General features: G+C 35.8%; 1 protein-coding gene across 2 annotated transcripts in view; it reads right to left on the bottom strand.

Moving 5' to 3' along the window:
* DIAPH2 (diaphanous related formin 2) overlaps positions 1–23,805 on the bottom strand; it is a 1,022,518-nt gene that overhangs the window by 446,429 nt on the left and 552,284 nt on the right. For both annotated transcript variants that reach the window (XM_080794734.1, XM_080794733.1), the window contains one exon: positions 10,707–10,836. In XM_080794734.1, the coding sequence (XP_080650860.1) occupies positions 10,707–10,836 (130 nt within the window). The remainder of the gene's footprint in view (positions 1–10,706; positions 10,837–23,805) is intronic.

Raw genomic sequence — 23,805 nt, 5'->3', positions numbered from 1 at the left:
GAGCCTGATGCGGGGCTCAATCCCAGGACCCTGAGGCCATGACCAGAGCCAAACGCAGAGGCTTAACCCACTGAGCCACCCAGGCGCCCCCAAAATATTTATTCTTTGATCTTTATCATAGAGTGTGTTATTCCTCGCTAAGGACACATAGAAGGAATAGGCAATTGAATGAAACCTTAAATCCTAACAATACCATTTTTAATATATTTAACAGTTTACTGTAGTTTTGAGTAAACCAAGAGTATTTTTATGATTTCATTGAGTGTTTCCAGTTATAATAATTAACATTCTATCAGAACACAGAATTTACCAAGGTTTATGTTGTTTTCTCAGTTTATCTTAAATTTATGAATAAAAATTTCATATTTTATATCTTTTTCAATTGTGTTCTTGCTATTATTCTCACTGCTGTTATATTGACAAGAACAATGAATACAGAGGATAGCCAAAATCTTAGCCCTTGTTAATTGTGTGACATTGAGCACTTTACTTAATCTTTCTGAGACTCAGTCTCCTTTTGTATAAAACCATGGTTAATAGAGAACCTGGCTCTTAGTGAAGCTCTTTATAAATGGTAGTAGTTATTATTATCACTACTACGTATTAGAAAAAATGCACAATTAAGTGAAAAAGCAATAGCTAACATAAACATTAGCTATAGCCTGCTACAAATGCAAACAGGATCCATTTATTTAAAATGCACATAAAAGAAATGCTTTATTATCATTTTATTAGTTATTATAATAATATTCAAAATTTATACCTTTTTTATTTTTCCCTAGACATTTACTATTAATTATTTAGAATATTCAGTTAAAAGTATAAGCTTTTTCTTTTCTTTCGTGTTTATATATGCTTAGGACAAAGATATCCTAGGATATTAGAAATTTTATAACTGATTCTTGAATTTGGAACAATGATTCTTCCATCAAAGCTTAGATATCATTTAAAGTAAGATGAGCCTTTGTGATCATGTTTTTAGAGTGTTATTTCTAAAAGACTGCAAGATGGAAAAAAGTAAAAAAAAATGTAAAGAAAATAAACTTAATGACATCACATATTATTTCAGAAAGCTTTGTCATTTAATGAGCAGATTTTGACCTTCACTTTAAAAATGGGACCAAACAAGTGTAAAAACCCCTGAGAGAAATCATCTGGAATTAATATTTTCCTGACAGCTTGAATGATAAACTATTATTTATATATAATGCCTTTCTCCTCAGGCATTTCCACATTGAATGTTTAATTTTGTTAGCATAATCACCTTGAGGGATACGTGGGCTAAATATTGACTGTATGTATTTTTCAAATTAAGAAACATTACTGTTGAAACAGGCAACTGATAGCTTAAATGGCCAATGATCCTACAAGTAGGTAGCAACAAAGTTGAAACTCAGGTATGTATCTCATGATTCTCATCCTTGAACATATTTCTAGCATGTATCTCTTTCAGATATGACCTTATCAGAATCCTCTGCCACAGAGCTATCAGCTTCCAATAGGGTCAGAGTTTTTTGTTACTATTTCAGGGAATTATCTAATAAAAATACCGACTCCATTCTGACTGTTTTTCATGGAAATATGGTTAAGCTGTCTGGGTCATAAATAATTGGAACAAGTAAATATTGTATTTGCTGTTTACTAATTTACCTCATTAACTTGTAGAATCCAAATTCCAGAAAAAGACCTCAGTTAAATTCAAGAAATCACACTAGCAGTATAGTCCCCTACAACTTGGTTCTTGTGTTCAAACCATATTTAAAATGTGTAAAAAGTGGAGAATAGAGGTACTGCTCAGGTACCTCTGATACAGTTCTTTACTCTCCCCAAATCCCCAATCCCTCGATTCCTAAACCAGTCTCATCCTTGTCGATGACTTCATCAGAAGGACTAGTAGCAGTTAAAACTACAGTAATGGTAACCACGCTGATTACCAGATTCCACCAATTTTTCCTAGAGGTATAATGGAATCTCCACTCAGCATGAGACATCCCTTCTTTTGACTCTGCTGTAGCAGCAGAGAGCTGCTTCTTTCTTCATTTCTGTTAGTTTTCCCTCTTCCTGACTCTCCCTTCTCCACCTTGACAATGCTACTTAATGTCAGTCCCATAAACTTTTGCATTGACTATATTCCCATGCTTTATTTCAGAGTCACTCAAATTGTAACATTTGATGTATGAATATTCAATTTTTAACTGATGAGCTTGAATCCAGAATGAGATAAAACTGAGCAACATTCCCATATATCCTATTTCCTGACATTAAACCAAAAACATACTGATAGCAATGACAGCAGCAACAGGTACGTAGTGAAAATTTTAACTCAGGATGTGCTCAGGACACGTTAAGATTCAATGATTTACAAGCTAGGGTAATACTGATAGCAACTATGGAGAGATCACCCTGAATGCTTACATGGCATATAATATGCTCAGTGGGTGGGTGTTTGTTTTTTGTAAATAGTAGAATGTACCTATCCACCCTAAAGACTAAAAGACACTTTGACAAAATCCTTAAGTGACATATGACTTGTTCAAAAATAATTATTTACAATGACATCAGATCAATTCTGACAGCAAATATTTATACAATGCATTTGATCATTTTAACTAAGCACATGGGAAAACACTGATCTTTCAGATTAACTGTAATCCTTCTCTTACTTTCTATAAGTCATTATACATTTTTAAAATTTGAATAGCCAGCTTTCTAAAAATGTTTTGTTGAAGCATGCATACATTGTGCATATAGGTTACCAGCTGAATGAATTTTCACAAAATAAACACACCCATGTAACCAGGATCCAGATCAAGAAACACAACATGATCAGCACTCCAGAACACCTCGCATACTTTCTTCTAGTCATTAACCCACACCAAGAGTAACCATTGTAGGGGCATCTGGGTAGCTCAGTGGGTTAAGCCTCTGCCTTCACCTCAGGTCATGATCTCAGGGTCCTGAGATTGAGCCCTGCGTTGGGCTCTCTGCTCAGTGGGGAGCCTACTTCCCCCTCTCTCTCTGCCTGCCTCTCTGCCTACTTCTGATCTCTCTCTGTCAAATAAGTAAATAAAATCTTTAAAAAAAAAAAAAAGAGTAACCATTGTAATTATTTCTAACACCATACATCTGTTTTGCCCTAAATAGCCACTTTTAACGACTGAGCCACCCAGGTGCCCCCCTAAATAGCCACTTTTAAAGAATACTTTTTTAAAGGCCTAGTTTTCTCCTTGTTGTTTAATGTGTGAGAAATTGAAAATCAAGTATCTGCAAATATACTTTGGCTAATTTAAGTACCCAGAAAGTTTCACTATTGGGCTAAATAAACATAGGAGCTAGGATCAGGCTGATGTTTAATAAACATTCCCAACACTGAATTTACAACAGCCTTATCATGCTAGATTTTGCCCTGAGAAAGCAGACTAATGACATCACACATTAGTTAAGAAAGTATCATGCCAGGATGCATCTATAAACATGGAAACCTTTATACTATAATGTAAGACAGTACAGGATCAAGAACCAAACTAAAAAGTTCACATAAGTACTATTGTAGAAGAGGTAAGTGAAAAACCACTGAAAGTCAAAACAACTGGGAAAGCTTTGTATGGAGGCGTGAGATTTAAGGTGGACCTTCAAAAGGATATATATACAGGGCTCATAAGGACTGAGAGAATAGGGTGGCATTTCTGTTTGGAAAAAGCATAGGAGCCTAGGCTCTGAGACATGAGGGACAAGGATTTGAGACAGATAAGCTGTGCACACACTTACTAACAGAAAAAGATTTGGGGATGTAAAAGCTAAGGTATTCTGACAAATGCCTATGTAAGTCTGTAAAAAATTGTTGACTTACATTGAAACATTTTACTCATATCCAAATGGCCTGGTCTCTGTTTTCTTTCACTGCTACCTGAAGATATTTTTTCAACAGTTTCCTCTAGAAATGAACATTAATTAGAGTGTTTATATATTATGAATTGACAACTCTGGTTGGTAATGACTAGATTATTGACCAGCAAAAAAAGAAAAAAAAAAAACAAACAAACAAACAAAAAAACACACACACACAAAACACGACTTTCTTTCCTAAATCCTTTTAATGTTTTAGGCTGAAAATTCATTTTTATGCACGTTTTGGACCTTCTATTGTTTCTGTTATTTTAAAGAAATTCACTGTGAGAAAAATATGCGTGACTTGGTGTGGGTAAGGAAGAAAGAAATATCACAAACTGGAAAATTCATGAATGTGAATCCTTAAAATTAAATATTCTTTTAAATTTTAAAAGATAGTTATGGATGTCAATATGACAGAATGTAATTCATTCAGTAAAAATTATTTATTTTTACAGTATATATGAAAAAGTCCAAAAGAAGCCAAACAATTTTAACTACTTCTGTAAAACTGACATAGTAGTATGATGTATATTCAGGGTTTTTTGGTTTGTTTTTTTAAGGATTTATTTATTTGAGGCAGAGAGAGAGGGTGCATGAGTGGGGGGAGGGGCAGAGGAAGAGAATCTTCAAGTCGACTTCCCACTGAGTATGGAGCCTGATGTGGGACTTGATCCTAAAACCCATGAGATCACGATGTAAGTCAAAACCAAGAGTTGACACCCAACTGACTGAGCCACCCAGGCATGCCTATACTCAGTTTTATACTCAGACTGCTAACATTTAAGTAAGATTAATTCTATAAATATTTTATCACATTGGTATATTATCATTCTGTGCTTCTAAAAAGTCAGATTACAATTCAAAGTTTAAATCTGCTAGAAAATCCTACAGTTTGAGGGGAGGGGGGTAGGGAGAGGGAGGTGGGATAATGGACATTGGGGAGGGTATGTGCTATGGTGAGTGCTGTGAAGTGTGTAAACCTGGCGATTCACAGACCTGTACCCCTGGGGATAAAAATACATTATATGTTTATTAAAAAATTTAAAAAAATTATTAAAAAAAAAGAAAATCCTACAGTTTAATACTTTCTCAGATCTTGGGCTTTATGAGTCACTGTATATTAAATGCTCTAAAAATAGTAGGATTTTTTTCCCCCTAACTCAAAGATTTTCAATAAAACTAACACCAACAATATAGAAGTGCTTTTTTTTTTCCAGGAATTTAGAACAAGAGATGGATGTTTCAGTAGTTAGTTAGATATAACTTGAGAAAGTTGGCTGCCATTAGTTCCTAATAGATTTTAATCCTTACTGTTCACCATAATGCTTTATGGTTTGATGGCCTCCATAAGTTTAGATCCCATCCATCATTAGCTTGATAGTTTCCAATTTTAGCTTTCTTTTTGAAAGAAGTAAAAATATGGACCAGGAAATATTGTTCTGGTGTCCTCTTTATTCTGACTTACCTTGTTTTCCCCCTTGTATTTAGAGTAAGCAGTAATTTTAGGGCTGCAATTCTCTATCAATTTCCCATGTCATATTTTGAAATATGCCTGCTATACTACAATGATATGCAATAATTCAATTTAATAGACATTTATTGAGCATTTAATTCTGAGATGCTATGCTAGCACTGAGACTACAGGGACAAATCCAGGACATACAGAGAAAAACAAACAATGGAATAAAAACTATGAATGTGGTATGTACCATATTACTAATAAGGCTAAAGTGCTGCTGTGACACAAAGAAAGGAGAGGGTAATTCTGTCAAAGTGGGGCTGCAGAGACTATAGACCATGACAGAGAGGACGTAGTAACATTTACACTTCAATAAATCTTTTATTTAGTTAGCATTTACTCCAATATGAGCATGAATCCCTGTTGTGTATTTTAGACCACAAAGGAAGCAAAAATGGAGCTGAAAAATATGTAATAAAATAACTCCAAAGTCTGCAAACCTTCTCGATTCTCCAATCTAGTTATGTGATCATTCCTTCATCATTCTTGGCCTCAGTTTCTTGAACTATAAAATAATGAATCTGGATGAATTGCTATTATGGATCCTTTTTAGCAGGGATGAGATGATGTCTCAAGCTTCTGCCAGCTCTGGAATTTTGGAAAATATTTTGGCTTTTTCTTGCTATTGTTCCCCCAATTTTTTTACTCTATTATTTTACATTTTTCCTTTTTCTTCATTTCATGTATTTTTCCTTATAGTATTTCCTCTAGTCTGAGCTTTTAATAAAGAAGTCAGAGTAGATAAATAGCTGATCAGAGTTACTAATATGACATGGAAAGACGGCAGATATCAAAAGGTATAGCTGGTCATGAAGATTTATAATAATTGATTTAATTCATAAGAAATTAACACTGTTTATAGGACATTTAACAGCTTTTATTTTGTAAGATGGCACTAATTTAACTGAAGTGAAACCCATTTCATATTTATGTGAAACCTTAGGATTAATAGTGCTTTCAAATACAGTAAAATAATTTTTCCCTGTTGAGTGAATAGTTTTAATTAAACTTTACTAATAACTCTTTTGGTTTAATCCCTGGAGCCAATCTATAAAACACTAAAGGTTTTAAATCAAACTGTAAAAATCCTTAAAGCTCAAAGTTAAAGTGATAGCCACAGTGGCTATCCTTTATACAATATATATCTCTGTATCTATTATATGTATAGTTATGTACACAAAATATACACACACATGAACTTGAAAACTAATCATTAGGGGAAAGGTAACTGTGGTTTATCAAAAGTATTCCAGGGGTGCCTGGGTGGCTCAGTGGATTAAGCATCTGCCTTCCGCTCAGGTCAGGATCCCAGGGTCCTTGGATTGAGCTCCACATGGGGCTCTCTGCTCAGTGGGGAGTCTGCCTCTCACTCTCCCTGTGCCTCTCCCCACTGCTCACACTCTCTCTCATTTTCTCAAATAACCAGTAAAATCTTTTAAAAAAATAGTATTTTAAAGGCATCAGAGTTTCTATAGCAACCATTTTTTTCTCTCTCTAAAGAGTCATTGGTATTTCAAACATGAATGAGAGGACCTGCCGATTTATAATTTAGCCTAGAATGAAATGACCAGAGCAATTTTATTTTATTAATTTCACTGGTAATAAAATGACACTGTAGTGTTTGATGCTGAACTTCGTAAGGACATGAGAATGTCTGTTTAGAAGAAAGTTAGGTACTCTACTCTCTAACCCTGACTGCTTGCTTCCCTGCTCCTGGCAATAACTACATAGATAAATAAGTGAAGCCAAACCAAAACAAAACCACTGTATCATTCTTTAGGCAATGCCTCATAAACTTTTCTTACCAGGTATCCCAAATGGAAGAGAAGATTGAACACTCACCCTTGGGGATCTACTGCAAGTGTGAAATTTCTTTGAAGTCATCTGTTTCATTTTTTAAAAATTCATGTGGATTTTGAATTCTGTTTCATAACATATACCTGTTTTAATGTGAAGATGATGTTTTCCCCCAATATCTTTTGAGTTAACAGAGGTCTAGGAAAATATACTAAAATATGTATAAATGCTATAATATATATGCTAAAATATGCTAAGTTTATACCACAGTTTTGCACATTCAAAGATACACAGAATTTTAGAAGCTTAGCTAAAGAATAAACACAATTATAAAATAAATTCATCCACAGATCACACATATTTCCTACCTTCAGTTTTCCTTTAAGGCATTTTATTTGTCAGTCAATTTGAGGCCTATAACTCTACTACACAACTGAAATAAATTTAATTGTGATACCAGGCAGAAAAGATCTTTATGTTATCAAAATTGATATCTGGTTCCCAAAAATCCAAAAACATATAAGAAGTTATTAGCAGTCAAACAATTGTTCTCTAAATATAAGTTATAGGGGCACCTGGATGACTCAGTTGGTGAAGCACCCAACTCTTGATTTCAGCACATGTCATGATCTCAGGGTCATGAGATCTAGCCTTGTGTTGGTCTCCATGCTCTTTGGGAAGTCAGCTTGAGATTCCCTCTCCCTCTGCCCCTCCCCCTGCTCACTCTCTTTCTCCTTCTCTCTCTCAAATAATCTCAAAAAAATAAATATGACATATAATTCAATCATTATTTTATTTCATCTTATTGATATCCCTCTAGTTTGAAAAGAAAGGTACTTTTTGCATTGTTGAAGGTGATCATTTCACATCAAGACAGTTCATTATCAAAAAAAATTGATCATGTAGTACTGACCGATTTGTGTTTTTCCTGGCTGACTATATACATGCTATGTACAGTACTAGAGGTGACAGAATGTGATTCAAACAAGACTGGTCTGTGTATTAACCTAACAAGTTAGACTCAAATATCAAGGAAAAGTATTTAACTATAAATGAGAGGTAATTGGCTTGACCCTTCACCCTATTTTTTTGTTTGTTTGTTTGTTTGTTTTTGTTTTTTTCCCCCTGTAGACCAAATTCCAGAGTATTTCTTCCTAGGGCTTTAGTAGCAAAATATTTTTTAAAAATGGATTCTGAACAGGGATTTGACAAATGATAGTCAGTTGTCTTAGAGGACAGGGCAGGTGAGATTTCTAGGCATAGGATGCAGCATGAAATCATATACAGAGACAGGATTATCAGAAAGGAATAAAAAGGCTCAAGAGAATATATGTCTCGGCACACTGAAATGAGAACTAGGGAGGAAATGAAAGATAGATGGAAGCAGGTGGAATGTGCTTAAGAATTTGAATTGAGACTGAATTTCATAGGGAAAGAAAAAAGAACTAGTCAAAATAACGAGAGTAGGTATGGCTATGGTCCTAATAGTAAGATAGGAAGAGGATTTCTGGCAACAATCTTTTGAAAACACTGGCAGGAAAAATACAGAAAAGCAGAAATCATCAAGATACAACAGAGAGATTTTGCTTTTGACAGAGATGGGGAGAAAGAAGTTGGTGATAGTATAAAATAAAAATATGAAAGTATTTACCAAAAGCCCAGACACAGGAAACAAACAAACAGAACTGGATATAATACATAGTTAGCTGAGACTATAGGAACCATAGGCACCCTTATAATTATCCCCTTCTAACAAGACAATAGCAGGAACTACAATATTCATAGCAGTATATCACATATTATGACTACTACTACTAATAAAGATAAGTGGTATAGCAACAGCTACATATTTACTAAGTGCCACACCTTTTATTGAATACTCTAAACATGTTAACTCATGTGATCTTCTTGTTACTTTCAACTGCCATTTTACAGATGAGGAAACAAAAATGTGGAAGTTTAAATTACTAGCTCAAAGTTATAGAACTAAGAAGTTACCAGCTAGGATTAGAACTTTATAATATCTAACTCAAAAGGCTGTGCGTTATAAGCTAACTTCATCAATAACAATAGAGGTTAAAAGTTTGTATAAATTTATATAGATATAGACATAGAAATATAGAAATATAGATAAGCTAGAGTTTAGACTTAAAATCAAAGCTGATATAAACTTCATTGTCCATTTCATTACAGTTGTTCCAGATTATTTTGACTAAAAGTGTTTATCAGATATGTTCATGTAAAGTATCCTCAATGTAAGAACTAAAAATTTAAAAATTAGGAATTAAAAATCACTGTAAAATTGACAGATCATTTTATTTAAACATGTTCTTGACGGACTTCTCAAAATCTTTCTGAAATTGAATCTACGTATTAAACAAATAAAATTTAGAAAAAGAAATTCTGGTAAAGGGCAATCAAAAAATAGTGATAACACTGAAGTGATCTAATAATTGTCCTTATTTGTGACATTTCTCATGTTTCCAATTAAAAATTCCCCATTTCCGTATAACTCTGAGGACTTTCAGTAAGGACTCAAAAGCATATACCTTTCCCAAGTTTATTATAAATGATATAAACCTGTTAGTGTTTGTTGAAGGGGAAAAAATATATGTCTATAAAACCCAGAATACTGTTTGTATAATATTGTTCAGCAGTCAGGGAACCTGGGTGTTTCAGTCAGTTAAGCTTCCAACTCTTGGTTTCAGCTCAGGTCGTGGTCTCAGCCCGCGTTGGGCTCCACACTCAGCGTGGAGTCTGCTTAAGACTCTCTCTCTCTCCCCTCTCCCTCACCCAAATAAATAAATAAAATCTTAAAAAAAATATTGTTCAATGGTCATCTCTGCTAGTCTAGTATTATCAAACCCTTAATGTATTTCTTTGATTTAATCCAGTGTATCTTATTTTGTGGTATGAGGACCAGAATAACAATAGGAGACAGAGCAGGATTCCACAGTACCATTATTTTCTTTATTAAAATAAAAACCTTTAAGATATGATGTTAAATTATACTTACTGCAATATAGCATCAGTTCCCTGGCAATTGCTTTTCTAAAGAACTTCTGTATCCTGGCCCTTCAATTTAACAATACACATTTGTGACTGAGTCATATTTACTAACATGTAACTAATGTGGAATAATAGAAACAGTGAGAAAATCTATAAGCAAGATCTGTCTCACAATCACTGTGATATCATGAAAAGCCCATGGTATAGTTCCATTGTAAACAATATTCACTTAAGTATTTATGAAATGAATGAGTGAACATAATATCAGATCAGAGATGTGAAAGTGTCAATAACCTAGCAATGTTAAAAAATGACATAAGTAAAAAAAAGATCATTAAATGTACTATACTAGCAAACATAAGCTAATGGAAACTATCTTCTTGCTTTTCAAATATCAGTAAACAGAAAAAATAAAATTAATGTTTTTTAATCTTACCACTTAAAATATAATACTCAGGCAAAGAATAGTTTCAAAATAGTAATCAATTACCTTTGCTTGCACTTTCTACATGTTCCAGTTCTTCAGGAAATTTCAGGATATCCCGGTATTTTTCCTCACAAATTTCAGCAATAAAATGCAAGAGGGTTGTTTTTTGATCTGCTGACTTAGTATCTCTGATCTGGAATGAAATAACAATATTTTTAGTATATTGTGGGTAATGTAAATAGAGTTTTTTTTCTTAAACAAGTGAAAGGATGAACTCAATTTATTAAAACTAATTTAATTTAAAAAAAAAATGTTAGGGGCATCTGGGTAGCTCAGTTGGTTAAACATCTGACTCTTGGCTTTGGCTCAGGTCATGCTCTCAGGGTCATGAGATGGAGCCCCGTGACAGGCTCTGTGCTCAGTGTGGAGTCTACTTAAGATTCTCTCCCTTTCCCTCTGCCCCTCCCCGTGCTCATGCTGTCTCTCTCTAGTAAATAATAAATAAAATCTTTAACAAAAAAATTGTTTTTAAAGTTAGGGGTAGCTTCCAAATGGGGCCTAGAAACAATGCCCTAGATTTTGAAAGGCACACCATTATTTTAAAATACAAAAGATGACCAAAACCAGCAAAAGTTTTAATTTTAATATATATATTTTAAAATGTCTAAATTGTTATGGCAAAATGAACTATTCTCTGAGAAAAAAGCATTAATTTAAGTATTGATAATTACAGTCAAAGTTAATGTGTGCTTATGTTATCCGCATTTGTTCTTTGCTTTATCACTGAAATATATTCTTGGATGCTGGACATGTTTGTGAGGTTATATTTATTTGTAGCCATTACTGATGCAAATTAATATAAAAAATACATTTTACCCTTCTTTACTTGTATGGGCCATCAAATAAGAAAAACTGGAAAGTTCTTATGCTGATTTATAAATAGAATCTGACCACACAATTGTGATGACAATTTTTTTTCTGTTTATGTATAGTATTTCCTTTTCAGAGATACTTTCAGAAAGGAGATGCTATAGTTAGAAGGATAAAAATCTTTAAAGTATTGGGCAAAAAAATCTATGATGCAAATCTAAGTGTTTTCTTTAATGTAACATTCATACTAGGCTAAGCTGCAGAAGAAATCAAGGATTTACCTACAAACAAAGGATAAGTACGGAATCAAGTATCAAGTTTTCTGATTCTCTTAGGTGTTTTAATGCTATAATCCTTAGATGATGGGTTTGCCTACTGATATGCATACTAATTTGGGGTTTTTAGCTTTAAGGATTACTCTGTTTAGAATAAATTTTTCCCAGACAGGTTTATGAAAAGGCTGTAGAAGATACTTAGGTAATTAACAGAATATTTAATAGCTACTGTTTTAGTGACAAAGGAAAAAAAAATCACATTTAATCAGTCAGACATATACTGTATCTGTTTTGTACTATAGCTTTTTAACAATTATTTATGTCCCCAGGATATGGAGAACTTAAAAGAAATATAGTCTCTAGGCTCAAAACAAACAACCACAGGAGGCCTGATGTTGACAGTTCAGGTGGTCACAACGCCACAGTGATTGCTTTTAGAATTTCTAGGATTACTTTATCCCACATAGGTGAAATATTTAAAATTTTGTGTTATCTTGCTGATCCTCCTAACACCTTTAAGCACTACAAGGTTAAAATGACACAATTTAAGGGCAAGCTACAAGAACAAACCTCAACAACATTTCAAGGGCAACTTGTGTTAAGTAAGGTTTGTGCCCTAGAGTAGTCAGTGGGAGGTTCATGTTGCTAAAGAGAGGTCTATACCTGGGATTATAGTGTTACATGTTTACAAAGTGCAACATTTTCAGAGTATGCTGGATATTACAATTTATAAGAAAATTCACATTTTCTTTTTTCCTTACAAATTACCTGAATTCCTTAATCCTAAAAAAATTAGGTGTGTAGGGAAAATTAAAGGTACACCTTCCTGAAGGAAAGGGAACTGATCTGTATTTTATAAACCCTGTAGAAACTATACAGACACACACACACCATGACCACCACTAATAATAACAACAACAAAACTCTACCTAACTTTTCAGGACACCAAGTTCTAAAAATATATATATTTTAAATATTTTAAATGCACATGGCCAATACTGGAAAGGAAAACACGAAAAGGGAAAAATAGCATTATGCTCATATGTCAAATTTATGGGTGATTTAAAAACCAGCTTTTGGCATGCATACTGATAAATGCTTAATTTTCAGAAATAATTTTTAATTGACAAATATTTATTCAGTCAGGTCCATTAATTTAATTCCTGTTAAGAAATTTAGTAGAGGCAATGGTTACATTCCAAAAAGATAACTGAACCATAACATTTCAGCTAAAGAAATATCTTGGTAACTTCATTGAAATCAGAGAGTTACAGACAGAGCACGGGTATGCTTTAAAAAAAAAAAAAAAAAACTGAAATATTTCTTTCAAAGCATGGGCAAACATGGACAAGTGCCTCTTTTGTCAAGCTGAAGAATACCTTATTTGGTATGGGAGACAAACTGTTAAATCTCTATTGTAATATTTATTTTTTAAATAACTTCACACAGAGTCTATTTTAAGGTTTCAAACTGCCAGGGAATAACTGTGGCAAGTATGTGGTCTTTTTAACTTTTCTCTATATGTATGACCCCTAGACCAATCATTTTAAAATAAATAGATACTATTAAAATACAGGGGGAAATAATTTTTGACCTATTATACTTACTTTGTATTATCATGTCTTCAGCCTCTCTTACTGCATCTACACCATTCACACATTAGGCACTGTCTCTCTCTCAGGACATATTGTTCAGTGTCAACACAGAAGGCAATTAAGAACATTCCCCTTTATCAATTTTAAAAGTCAATGGCATTTATTTAATAATTTGCTCTTTGAAGTATTCTAGTTGGATACAAACATCTCTTGGGGTAATACAAAAGTAGTCTAATCTGAGTATGTGTAAAACCACTTCCAAAGTGTTTGGGTTTATTAAGAAATAAAATTGATTTCCATTTGAAATCTGGCTAATTTGAAATTATGTTAATTTTACATTAACATCAAACATTCCATTAATACTTGTCCAGATTGCCTAAGTCTCAGTAGTGAGGATATTGTCAACATTTCAAGGTTTGCTTCCATCAGGAGCCAAGTGCCTTTTAGTAACTCTGCCTATGCTTTCCCTGTCTCCCTCTCACCAGCCACAGTTAGGCAGAGGTATTAGATAGATATATGACTTCTCTTTGTAAGATATAAAAGGATTAAAAAAACCCTACAATCTTATGTCTTGCATATATTTCCACATAATAAAAACACAAACAGCAGTTCCAGAAATTGGAAATACTTGAGAGCTAAAAACATTTTATAATATTTTAATAGGCTATTATCAACTAATGATAACAATAAAAATAAGACAGAGCAATTCACTATATTCACTGATAGAGCACCAACATTTAGTAAATCACATAGTGATTTTAAATATAACCATCTGACCAAAAAATGTTACACATAAAGATTAATAACTGAATTTATACTTATACTAATTGTATCTACCTATTCTTTAATAAATTTCTGAAATGGTAAATGAATATAAAATACCTTTAACAGAACAACACCTATATCTATAGCAAATTCTGATAGTTTTATCTTTTTTCTAATAAATAGGAATGCTATATTATGGAAGATAATTTTTACATTTGACATTTCCAATACATTTCCAATACTGTAACTGAGGCAGATAGCAAAATATATGAATAACTAATTACCACATAAAATATATTTTTTCCAAATACTTTCATTCAAGCCTGAAAATCTAGTCTTTGCCCTGTCTTTGAAAATTAGGTGGTTGCCAGCACAGCCAGAGAGCCTGAGACAACATTTTAATCATCTACGTCAGCCACATTCAATCTTTTTGTGAAAGACCCCTTCTGTAGGTAATTTTCACCTCTGCTGAGATTTAAGCCTACTTCTTTTGCTCTGTCCTCAGTGGGAACTGAAAATAACTGGTCACTATCCACTGTATAACCACCTCTCATAGAGGCAAAGCTCCCTTCTCATATGTACTGTTCTTTAAACCGAACAATTTTTGGAAATTCAACCTCTCCACACAGATCTTAGTTTTCAAATGTTTAATTTTTTTAATGGAGATTTTTATTTGTTTATTTGACAGAGAGCTAAAGAGGAACACAAGCAGGGGGAGTGGGAGAGGGAGAAGCAGGCCTCCAGCTTTGCAGGGAGCTTGATGTGGGGCTCAATCCCAGGAAACCAGGATCATGACCTGAGCCAAAGGCAGGTGCTTAACCGACTCAGCCACCCAGGTGCGCCTCAAATGTTTAATTCTGAAAAGATAAGAATCCACTCAAAGTTTCTATTACAAAGTCTTCCTGCATCTACTAGAAAAGCATACAGACTTCTTGGTTTTGCACATACGGCCCTTTGTGAGCTGGCCCTTGCCTACTTTTCTAACATGTCCCCTGATGTTTTCTGATGCATGCCCAACTCTGGTCGGATTACAAATGTATGAACACACCATGTAATGTTATGCCATCATGCTTTTGCACATCTTGTTCTCTCTAGACCCCCCCCCTTTTCTTTTGATTTTTCTTCCATCTTCCCTTTTTTCTTCTATCTACCATGTGACTACCTACTCATATTTCAAGACCACTCAAATACCACCTCCTATCTGAAGACTTTTCTATCTTAGTAATAATTAATGTCTTTTTTCAGCCCTGTTCCTTCACCATAAACATTTTAGCACAGTAGTTTTTTTTTTTTTAAGATTTTATTTATTTGAGAGAGTGAGAGAGAGAGTGCACAAGTGGCAGGGAGGGGCAGAGGGAGAGAAAGAGGGAGCAGACTCCCAGCTGAGCAGAGAGCCCAATGCAGAGGCTCGATTCCAGGACCCTGAGATCATGACTCGAGCCAAAGGCAGGCATGTAACCGACTGAGCCAGGCACCACAACACAGTAGTTTTTCTTCTAGGCAATATGAGGGTTTTTTTCAAGGTTAGAGGCCCTATTTTCCAATATATATTTTTTTTATCCATAGTACCTAGGAGAGTGTTAAAACATACTAGGCAGGCAATTTATGTTTCTAAATTAAGATTTTTCTCCACATAAGTTCCCACTTGCATGGACTCTAAGAGTAATACTTCTAAATTAAACTCTATTCATGTGTGTGTATGTATGTGTGTGTGTACATATCCATACATATACAGAAAGGTTGACTACAAAGCCCAGAAGTTTCCAGGGCATCATATTTATTGAGAGGTAGGTTGGAGTGAATGCCTGAATAAAATTATATTGTGTTGCTCAGGAAATGAAGCAACATATGCTTCTAAGGGGAGGCAGGTTAGGAGTAAAGCAAATATGAATGTAGAAATACATTCAGTGATCCACTCTGGGCAGGGACTGTGCTGAGTAATAACAATCAGAGATAAATGATGCGTGATACCTTCAAAGACTCAGGGAGATCAGAACTTAGGAAAAAAACACAAAATTATACAGAAAAGAGGTGACACAGGAGAGTAATCTGGTGGCAAATCTCAAAGACTGGTAAAATTAAAATGATAGCTAGGATATATATAAAAAAGGCAAAGAGGGGCGCCTGGGTGGCTCAGTGGGTTAAAGCCTCTGCCTTCGACTCAGGTCATGATCTCAGGGTCCTGGGATGCAGCCCCACATCGGGCTCTCTGCTCAGCAGGGAGCCTGCTTCCCCAGCCCCTCCCTGCCCCCGCCCTCTCTGCCTGCCTCTCTGCCTACTTGTCAAATAAATACCTCTCTTTCTGTCAAATAAAAAAAAATCTTAAAAAAAAGGCAAAGAAAACAAATTCAAGACATATTGTAAAGATAAACAGGATTAAGTCACTGAAAAAATATTTGGAATGACGGAAAGGGAAATATCGAAGTTTTAAATTTTGGTTATTAAAAGAATGGGTGTATCATGTTGGTAACAAAGTTAAGTAATGACTCTCTCAAATGAGCTGGCTTTAGGAAGAAAGTGAAGCTCATTTTTTAAACATAAATGGTAACTATGTGGAGATAATCTATGAGAAGGTAGAATGGCACTCCATTTTCTCTACTTCATTTTATCCTCTATGATTCAAGCCACACATGTTTCTTTAAACTGCATACGACCATGCTATTCTCTTCCTTCAACAAATCCAATGGGTCTTTACAACTTATATAGTTCAAATTTCTAATCAAAATAGTTACTAAGCACAGACTTCAGATGCAGACAGAAACAGGTCTGAATCTTGATTCTATGCTTCACTAGTTGTATGACCTTGGGCACGTTACTTAAACACTCTAAGCCTCAGGTTTTTCCTCCATACAATAGGCATTAAATAAGTACTTATGACCACAGAGTTGCAGAATTGAGTAAGATACTGTATTATTATGACCATGTTCACTAAACAGATTAAAAGTAATACAAGCCTACTCTAGCTTCTCTTCTTCGTAAAGAGTAAGTTATTACCATATCCTGAAAGTCCCTTAGTGATCTGGCCCCATTACTACCATGATGGTGTCTCTAGCTATTATTACTTACCACTCCCCTCAATCATGCTTGCTTCCTAGCTCTCTCAATTCACCAGGCATGTGTCTTACTCAGTGCCACTGCTGGTGTTCTCTATCTGATTGGGAGGTTTCACTTTAAGTCATCCACATGGTTAGCTCCTTCCCTTCTTTCCAGATCTATACTTAAAAGTCACTTTCTCATTCTAAAATTGCAATCCACTCTCCCAACACCTCTTACTTCCTCTCACTTTTATTTTTTTTTCCATAGAACTGATCTCAAATATACTACATACTCTATTTACTTACACTTTCCTATCCCTCTTCACTTCAATGCCAGCTACCGAAGTACAAGGATTTGTTGATCTGCTTTGTTCACATTTACATACATCTAGAACAATGACATCTAGGTAATTAATACATATTTGTTGATTGTATGAATGGGTGAAGATTTCTACCCATTTACTTCAGTTCTTCATGACGTTAGATATTCTTCTTCCTTCATCGGGTGGTAGTATCATCATTTAAGGGGAAAAGGAACCAATATTTCTTATCCATCCATCATGTGCCTACAGGCCAGAGACTTTGATAAGTGCTTTACATTCATCATCGTTGTGTTTCTCTCTATGTGTATGTGTACGTGTACGTGTATGTGTATGTGTGTGTTCAATTTAAATATTTACTGAGACTTGGAAGATAGCAGCAGAATAGGAGGATGCTAAAGTCCCCTTATCACAATAATACACAACAAGATAACTAGCAAGTCATCCTAAATACCTCAGAAATTGACCTGAAGACTGGCAGAACAAACTCTACGACTGAAGGTAGAGAAGAGGCCACTTTGAAGGAGGTAGGAGGTGCAGAGACTCAAGCTTGGGAAACAGAATACGGCCACTGTGGTGGGGAGGGAGTCATGGTCCTAGAGAAGGGTCAGAGACAGACAGACACAGGGGAGCACATGGTGAAAACAAATCCCCATAGCAACTATACTGGAAAGTGAGAGGTGCTTAATTTCATGACTTCTGGCAACCAGCAGGACTTAAAGCCTGGAGTTTTAAAGGTCAGTGGGCTTGACTGGGATAGAGACCAGAGGGCACTGAGCTGTTTTTGGAGAGAAGGCAGGAAAACAACTCATGGACCTATGACAGGGAAACAGCAATCTGAAGAGTGCCTGCGATCATTGTGTGGAGGCCATTTGCTTATCTCAGAGTATGTCCCAGAGAGGCAGCATTCATGCAGAGATTACTCCAGGAACAAAGGAACAGGCTGATTGGTGCCATTTTCCTCCCCTGCCCCACAGCATAAGTACAGAGCCACTTCTGGAAACCAGAATGGCACCAACACTTGCTACCTAACTTGCTTACCCCAAGCCTTGCACTCCTCAGCCCCCGATTCTGCACTACAGTGGAACTGCCTTTACTAGTTATGTGTGCCTCAGTCCTAGCTTGGTGGGTCCCCTGCTCCAGAAGACCAATCCAAACACCTGTTCACACTTTGTCTCCTGACTCGAGTTCTATGGACCCTCTGTTTTGGCATTGGTGGCTACGGGTTTCATTTCACAGTCAGGACTATACTGGGGCACCTGGGTGGCTCAGGTGGTTAAGTGGCTGCCTTTGGCTCAGGTCATGATCCCAGGGTCTTGGGATTGAGCTGGGCATCAGGTTACCTGCTCAGCAGGGAGTCTGCTTCCCCCCCTCCCTCTGCCCCTCTATCCTACTTGTGTACTCTCTCTCTCTCAAATAAATAAAATCTTTTTTAAAAAATCAGGACTGGGGTGCCCGGATGGCTCAGTCAGTTAAGCCTCTGCCTTTGACTTGGTCATGATCCCAGGGTCCTGGGATCAAGCCCAAAGTTGGGCTGTCTGCTCTGCGGGGAGCCTGTTTTTCCTCGACCTCTGCCTGCTGCTTCCCTTGTTTGTGCTCTCTCTCCCTGTCAAATACATAAATACATAAAATAAAAATAAAAGGAAATCTTAAAAAAAATGAGGACTGTATCTCTTTTGTTCAATAAATTCTTGTTGAATGAATAAATGTCTGAGAGAAGCCAAAGATAACTGTGACTGAATTGATGATCAGAGAAATCTTTGGTGACTTTCAAGCCCAGATTCAGTATAGTACCGGTGTGCAAAATTAAAAACAATAGACAGAAAGAGGAAGCAATGTGTAAAGTAATTTATTCAAAATACTGACTGTGGATGATAACTAGATAATAGAGGGGGTAGCACAGGTAGCAGCTGGAAAATGGTGAAGCCAGTGACAAAAGGTATTATAAGTATTTGTTACAGATTAGTTCAGCATAATTAGACCTGAAGAAATCAGGCAATGCAAGAACTAAGAATTAAAAATGAGTATGGAGAGGGACGCCTGGGTGGCTCAGTTGGTTAAGCAGCTGCCTTCGGCTCAGGTCATGATCCCAGTGTCCTGGGCCCAGTGTCCTGGGATCGAGTCCCACATCAGGCTCCTTGCTTGGTAGTGAGCTTGCCTATGCTCGCTCACTCTCTCTCCCTCTCTCTCTCTGACAAATAAATAAAATCTTAAAAAAAAATGAGTATGGAGAATGGATGGGCATAACTGCTTCACTGGTTGTCAAACCATGTTCCCTGAAAAGCATTACTAGCATCAACTGAGAACTTAGAAATTCAAGTTTTGGGGCTATCCACCAAATCGACTAAATCAGAAACTCTGAGGATGGTGCCCATCAATCTGCCCAGATATCAATCTGATATTGATATCACCTCACACATATTAGAATGGCTAAAATAAAAAACACAGGAAACAACAAGTATTGGTGAGGATGTGGAGAAAGGGGAACCCTCTCGCACTGCTGGTGGGAATGCAAAATAGGTCAGCCACTGTGGAAAATAGCATGGAGGTTCCTCAAAAAAATTAAAAAAATATAACTACTATATGATCCAGGAATCGTACTACTGGGTATTTACCCAAAAAATACAAAACCACTAATTCAAAGGGATACATGTACCCCTATGTTTACTACAGCATTAATTACAATAACTAAATTACTTAAGTAGCCCAAGTGTACACTGACAGATGAATGGATGGATAAAGGAGATGTGGTATGTATGTGTATGTATACACACACAAAAACAATGCAATATTATTCAGCCCTAGAAAAAAATGAAATCTTGCCATTTGCAAGAATGTGGATGAATCTAGAGAGTATAATGCTATGTGAAATAAGTCAGAAAAATACAAATATTATATGATCTCATTCATATGCAGAATTTAAGAAAGAAAACAAGCAAAGAAAAAAAAAGAAATAAAGAGAAAAATCAAGGGACAGACTCTGAACTCTAGGCAATAAATTAATGGTTACCAGAAGGGAGGTGGGTGGGGGAATGGGAGAAATAGGTGATGGGGTTAAAGAGTACACTTATCATTATGAATAAATAAAATAACAAGAAAAGAATTAAATGCAAATGAATTAAGAATAAAAGATTAAATGTGAAAATAAGTAGGAAGAGAAGTGAGACAGGCAAGGCATCTTCAGAGCTAGGCTGGTTCGCCAGGCTCCCCTGCCTGTGATCTGTGGGTCACTAACAGCTTGGACTTCGGTCCAATGGCCCAGGACCATCTCTGATGGCACCCCTCTCACCTGGACCAAGGACATATAGACCAAATCCTGGAGGTCCTGTCCTCCTGAGTGACCTTTTATCCATACAGGACTGTTTTCTTTGACACATAGATCAAAAAGAAGGAAGGCCAGCAAGACATTAGTTCTTTTCTTAGGTGAAATGGCTGACATTTCAGGAAACCAAAATTCTAAATGGGACCATAGGGGACTTCAATTCATTCTCCTTCTCTATAGGCAGGGTAAGTACTACATGAGGACCCCATTAGAGTGAGTATACGTTTAGAGGTTCAGCGGAGGTCCCCATCCAAAAACCTCTTTCAAACCTACTTGATCATGCTTGAAAATCCATTCCATTATTAGAGCTTTATTACTTTGGCATAGGCCAAATGTGGGTTTTGTCTTCTGTATAATGGCAGAAATCACATACAAAAATCATATCCGCTACCTCAGTGTAAATGGAATTAAGTGGTGCTTTCCTGAGAAGAAGCTTGGATGGAGAGAAGACTAGAACATCACAGGCAGTAGACCCTAAGGCTTAGAGTGGGAATATGGGAAGGTGTAAGAGAGAAAGGATGTAGAAGGAGGTTGAGCTGGTAAAGACTTTCCACCTGGACAGTCAGGTATGGCCTCCAAAGGACTAAGAAAAGTTACATGTTTAAAAAGCCTGACCCAAAAGAAAAAAAAAAAAAAAGACCATGCACTATGATTCCATTTTTATTTAGCAAATGCAAACTGATCTACAGTGACAAACAGCAGATCAGTTGTTGCTTTGGAAGGGCTGAGGGCAGGTAAGAGGGAGGAATCACAAGGGTCATGGGGGAAATTTGGGGGGTGGTCAATATCTTGATTATGATTACAGTTTCAGGAGTGTACATATAGCCAAAACTTATCAAATCATTAAGTATGTACAATTTATTGGATCTCAGTTATACCTCAATTTTATATATATATATATATATATATATATATATATATATATTTGGAAAAGAGTGAAAAAACAAAACAAAACTATGTGAGTACAGTGTGCCTGACAAATAATCCACCTCACATACCTCTGGTAAATTCTGACAGAAGCAAGTATTTTCAAGGAGCACATGTCAACTCTCTGAGAACTGGGTATTCTCTCTACATTGATAGAGATGAACTAGACAATCACAAGGCCCTATCCGAATATCATGGTCTAGATTGTAAGGGCCCAATACGTTCACTGATAGAAAACCATTTTTGAACCCTAAGAGATTTGACACAAATACAAGGTAGCAAATATAGAGATGTTGGATAAAAATAGTGGATTAAATAAGTGCAACTAATGTCACTGTATCTCAATCCCACAAGGTATTTTTATTCAGAGCAAAGTCTCCAATGGAAGCTCCTGGAAAAAAAATAATATAACTTCAGAATTGAAAAACTTAATGGAAGGATTAGAAGACAGATTGAGGAAATTTATCAGAAAGAGTAATAAGACAGAGATAGAGAGTAGGAAAAAACAGATGAGAAATGCAACTGAATTAGCTGAATCACATGAGTTTTAGAAAGATAACAAAGGACATAAATTAACTCAAGGAAATACTCTAGATCAAAAGTCATGAGTTTTCACATTGAAAGGGTCACTTAGTGGCCAGCATAATAGGTATGTCATTGTAAAATTTCATAACGCTGAGGACAATTAAGTCCTACAAGGTCACATGAGAAGGCAGCTTTGGCCTCAAAAACAGCCATTGGAAGCAAGAAGATAATGGCACTAGGACTACCAAAATTCTGAGACAATCATAAAGTAAAGTTTCAAAAAAATTTCCCTCTCATGAACTCTCAGGAAGTTTTAGAAAACGAATGTCATCAAAAAGAGGGAAGAAAGCAGGAAATGAGAAGACACAGGATGCAGAAACAGATGATCCAACACAAAAGAGGCAAGTGAATTCCTAGGATAATAGGAAAGGAAGGCTGGAGGATGACAGCTGTTTTTTCTTTCATATCCTTGGGAAAGAATGCTTCAAGAGACTTTCCCAAGAACAAATTGAGAAGACCTAGATAATGGTCAGAATTTAAGATTAATTAGTGGTAAGATCTCAGAAAACTGTGTGTATGAAAAAAAAAGATAAACAAAAAAATATATTGCAAAGGAAAAGCAATCATAGTTGACTACATAGTTTACCTGCCAGTGGCATTTACTCTGTCATAATAACAAGTGTACTAATTATTGATCTACCAAAAATTACTCGAGGTACCTGGAACCAAGTGCTGCATCAGGCTCCCTGCTCAGCAGGAAGCCTGCTTCTCCCTCTCCCACTTCCCCTGCTTGTGTATTTCCTCTCTCACTCTCTTTCTGTCAAACAAATAAATAAATTAAATATTTTTAAAAAATTACCCTATAACTACATTGGGAACAAGGGGGCCTATGAAGTGTGCATATGTGTAAAAGAGGCGAGTAGAGAAAAGGAAGCTGAATCTTTATCTCCCATTGTGGGAATTCAACAGACAATGCCTGTACTGAAAATCTGGAAGTAGGAACACAAACATGATATTTATTGATGGGTAAAAGAATCAGTTAACAAACATAAAATGATTCTTCTAGGGAAGTGGAAATGGTGGGGGGAGTGGGTGGAGAGAGACTGAGGACTATATTCCATTTTAATGAACCATGTAGAACTAGCTGACTTTTAGAATTATGTGCTTGTATGACTCTGATACAATTTTAAAAATAACCAAAAAAATACTATCATGAAAAAAAATGGAAAAAATTAATTCTGATATCACCTCCAGATGATTCTGATGGATGCTCAAGTTTAAGAGCCACTACACTTCTCTGAAAGGAATTGCCAGGCAAGAAGGTGCTTGGCAACTGACCACAGCTACTGTGGGCCCTCTCATAATTACTTTTACATATAACAAGCTGAAGGGTCAACATGACTTCAAAGCGTAGTATCTATTTACAACTTGAGAGGAACTGCCTAGCAATTTGTGGCATCTGAAGGACAGAATCTCTCTGAATGTTCTTAATTAAGTTAGATGAAAAGAGAGACTGATGTGTATCATA

The sequence above is a fragment of the Martes martes genome (assembly GCF_963455335.1).
Source record: "Martes martes genome assembly, chromosome: X".
NCBI classification, from domain to species: domain Eukaryota; kingdom Metazoa; phylum Chordata; class Mammalia; order Carnivora; family Mustelidae; genus Martes; species Martes martes.
This window is presented reverse-complemented; position numbering and strand designations above follow the sequence as displayed.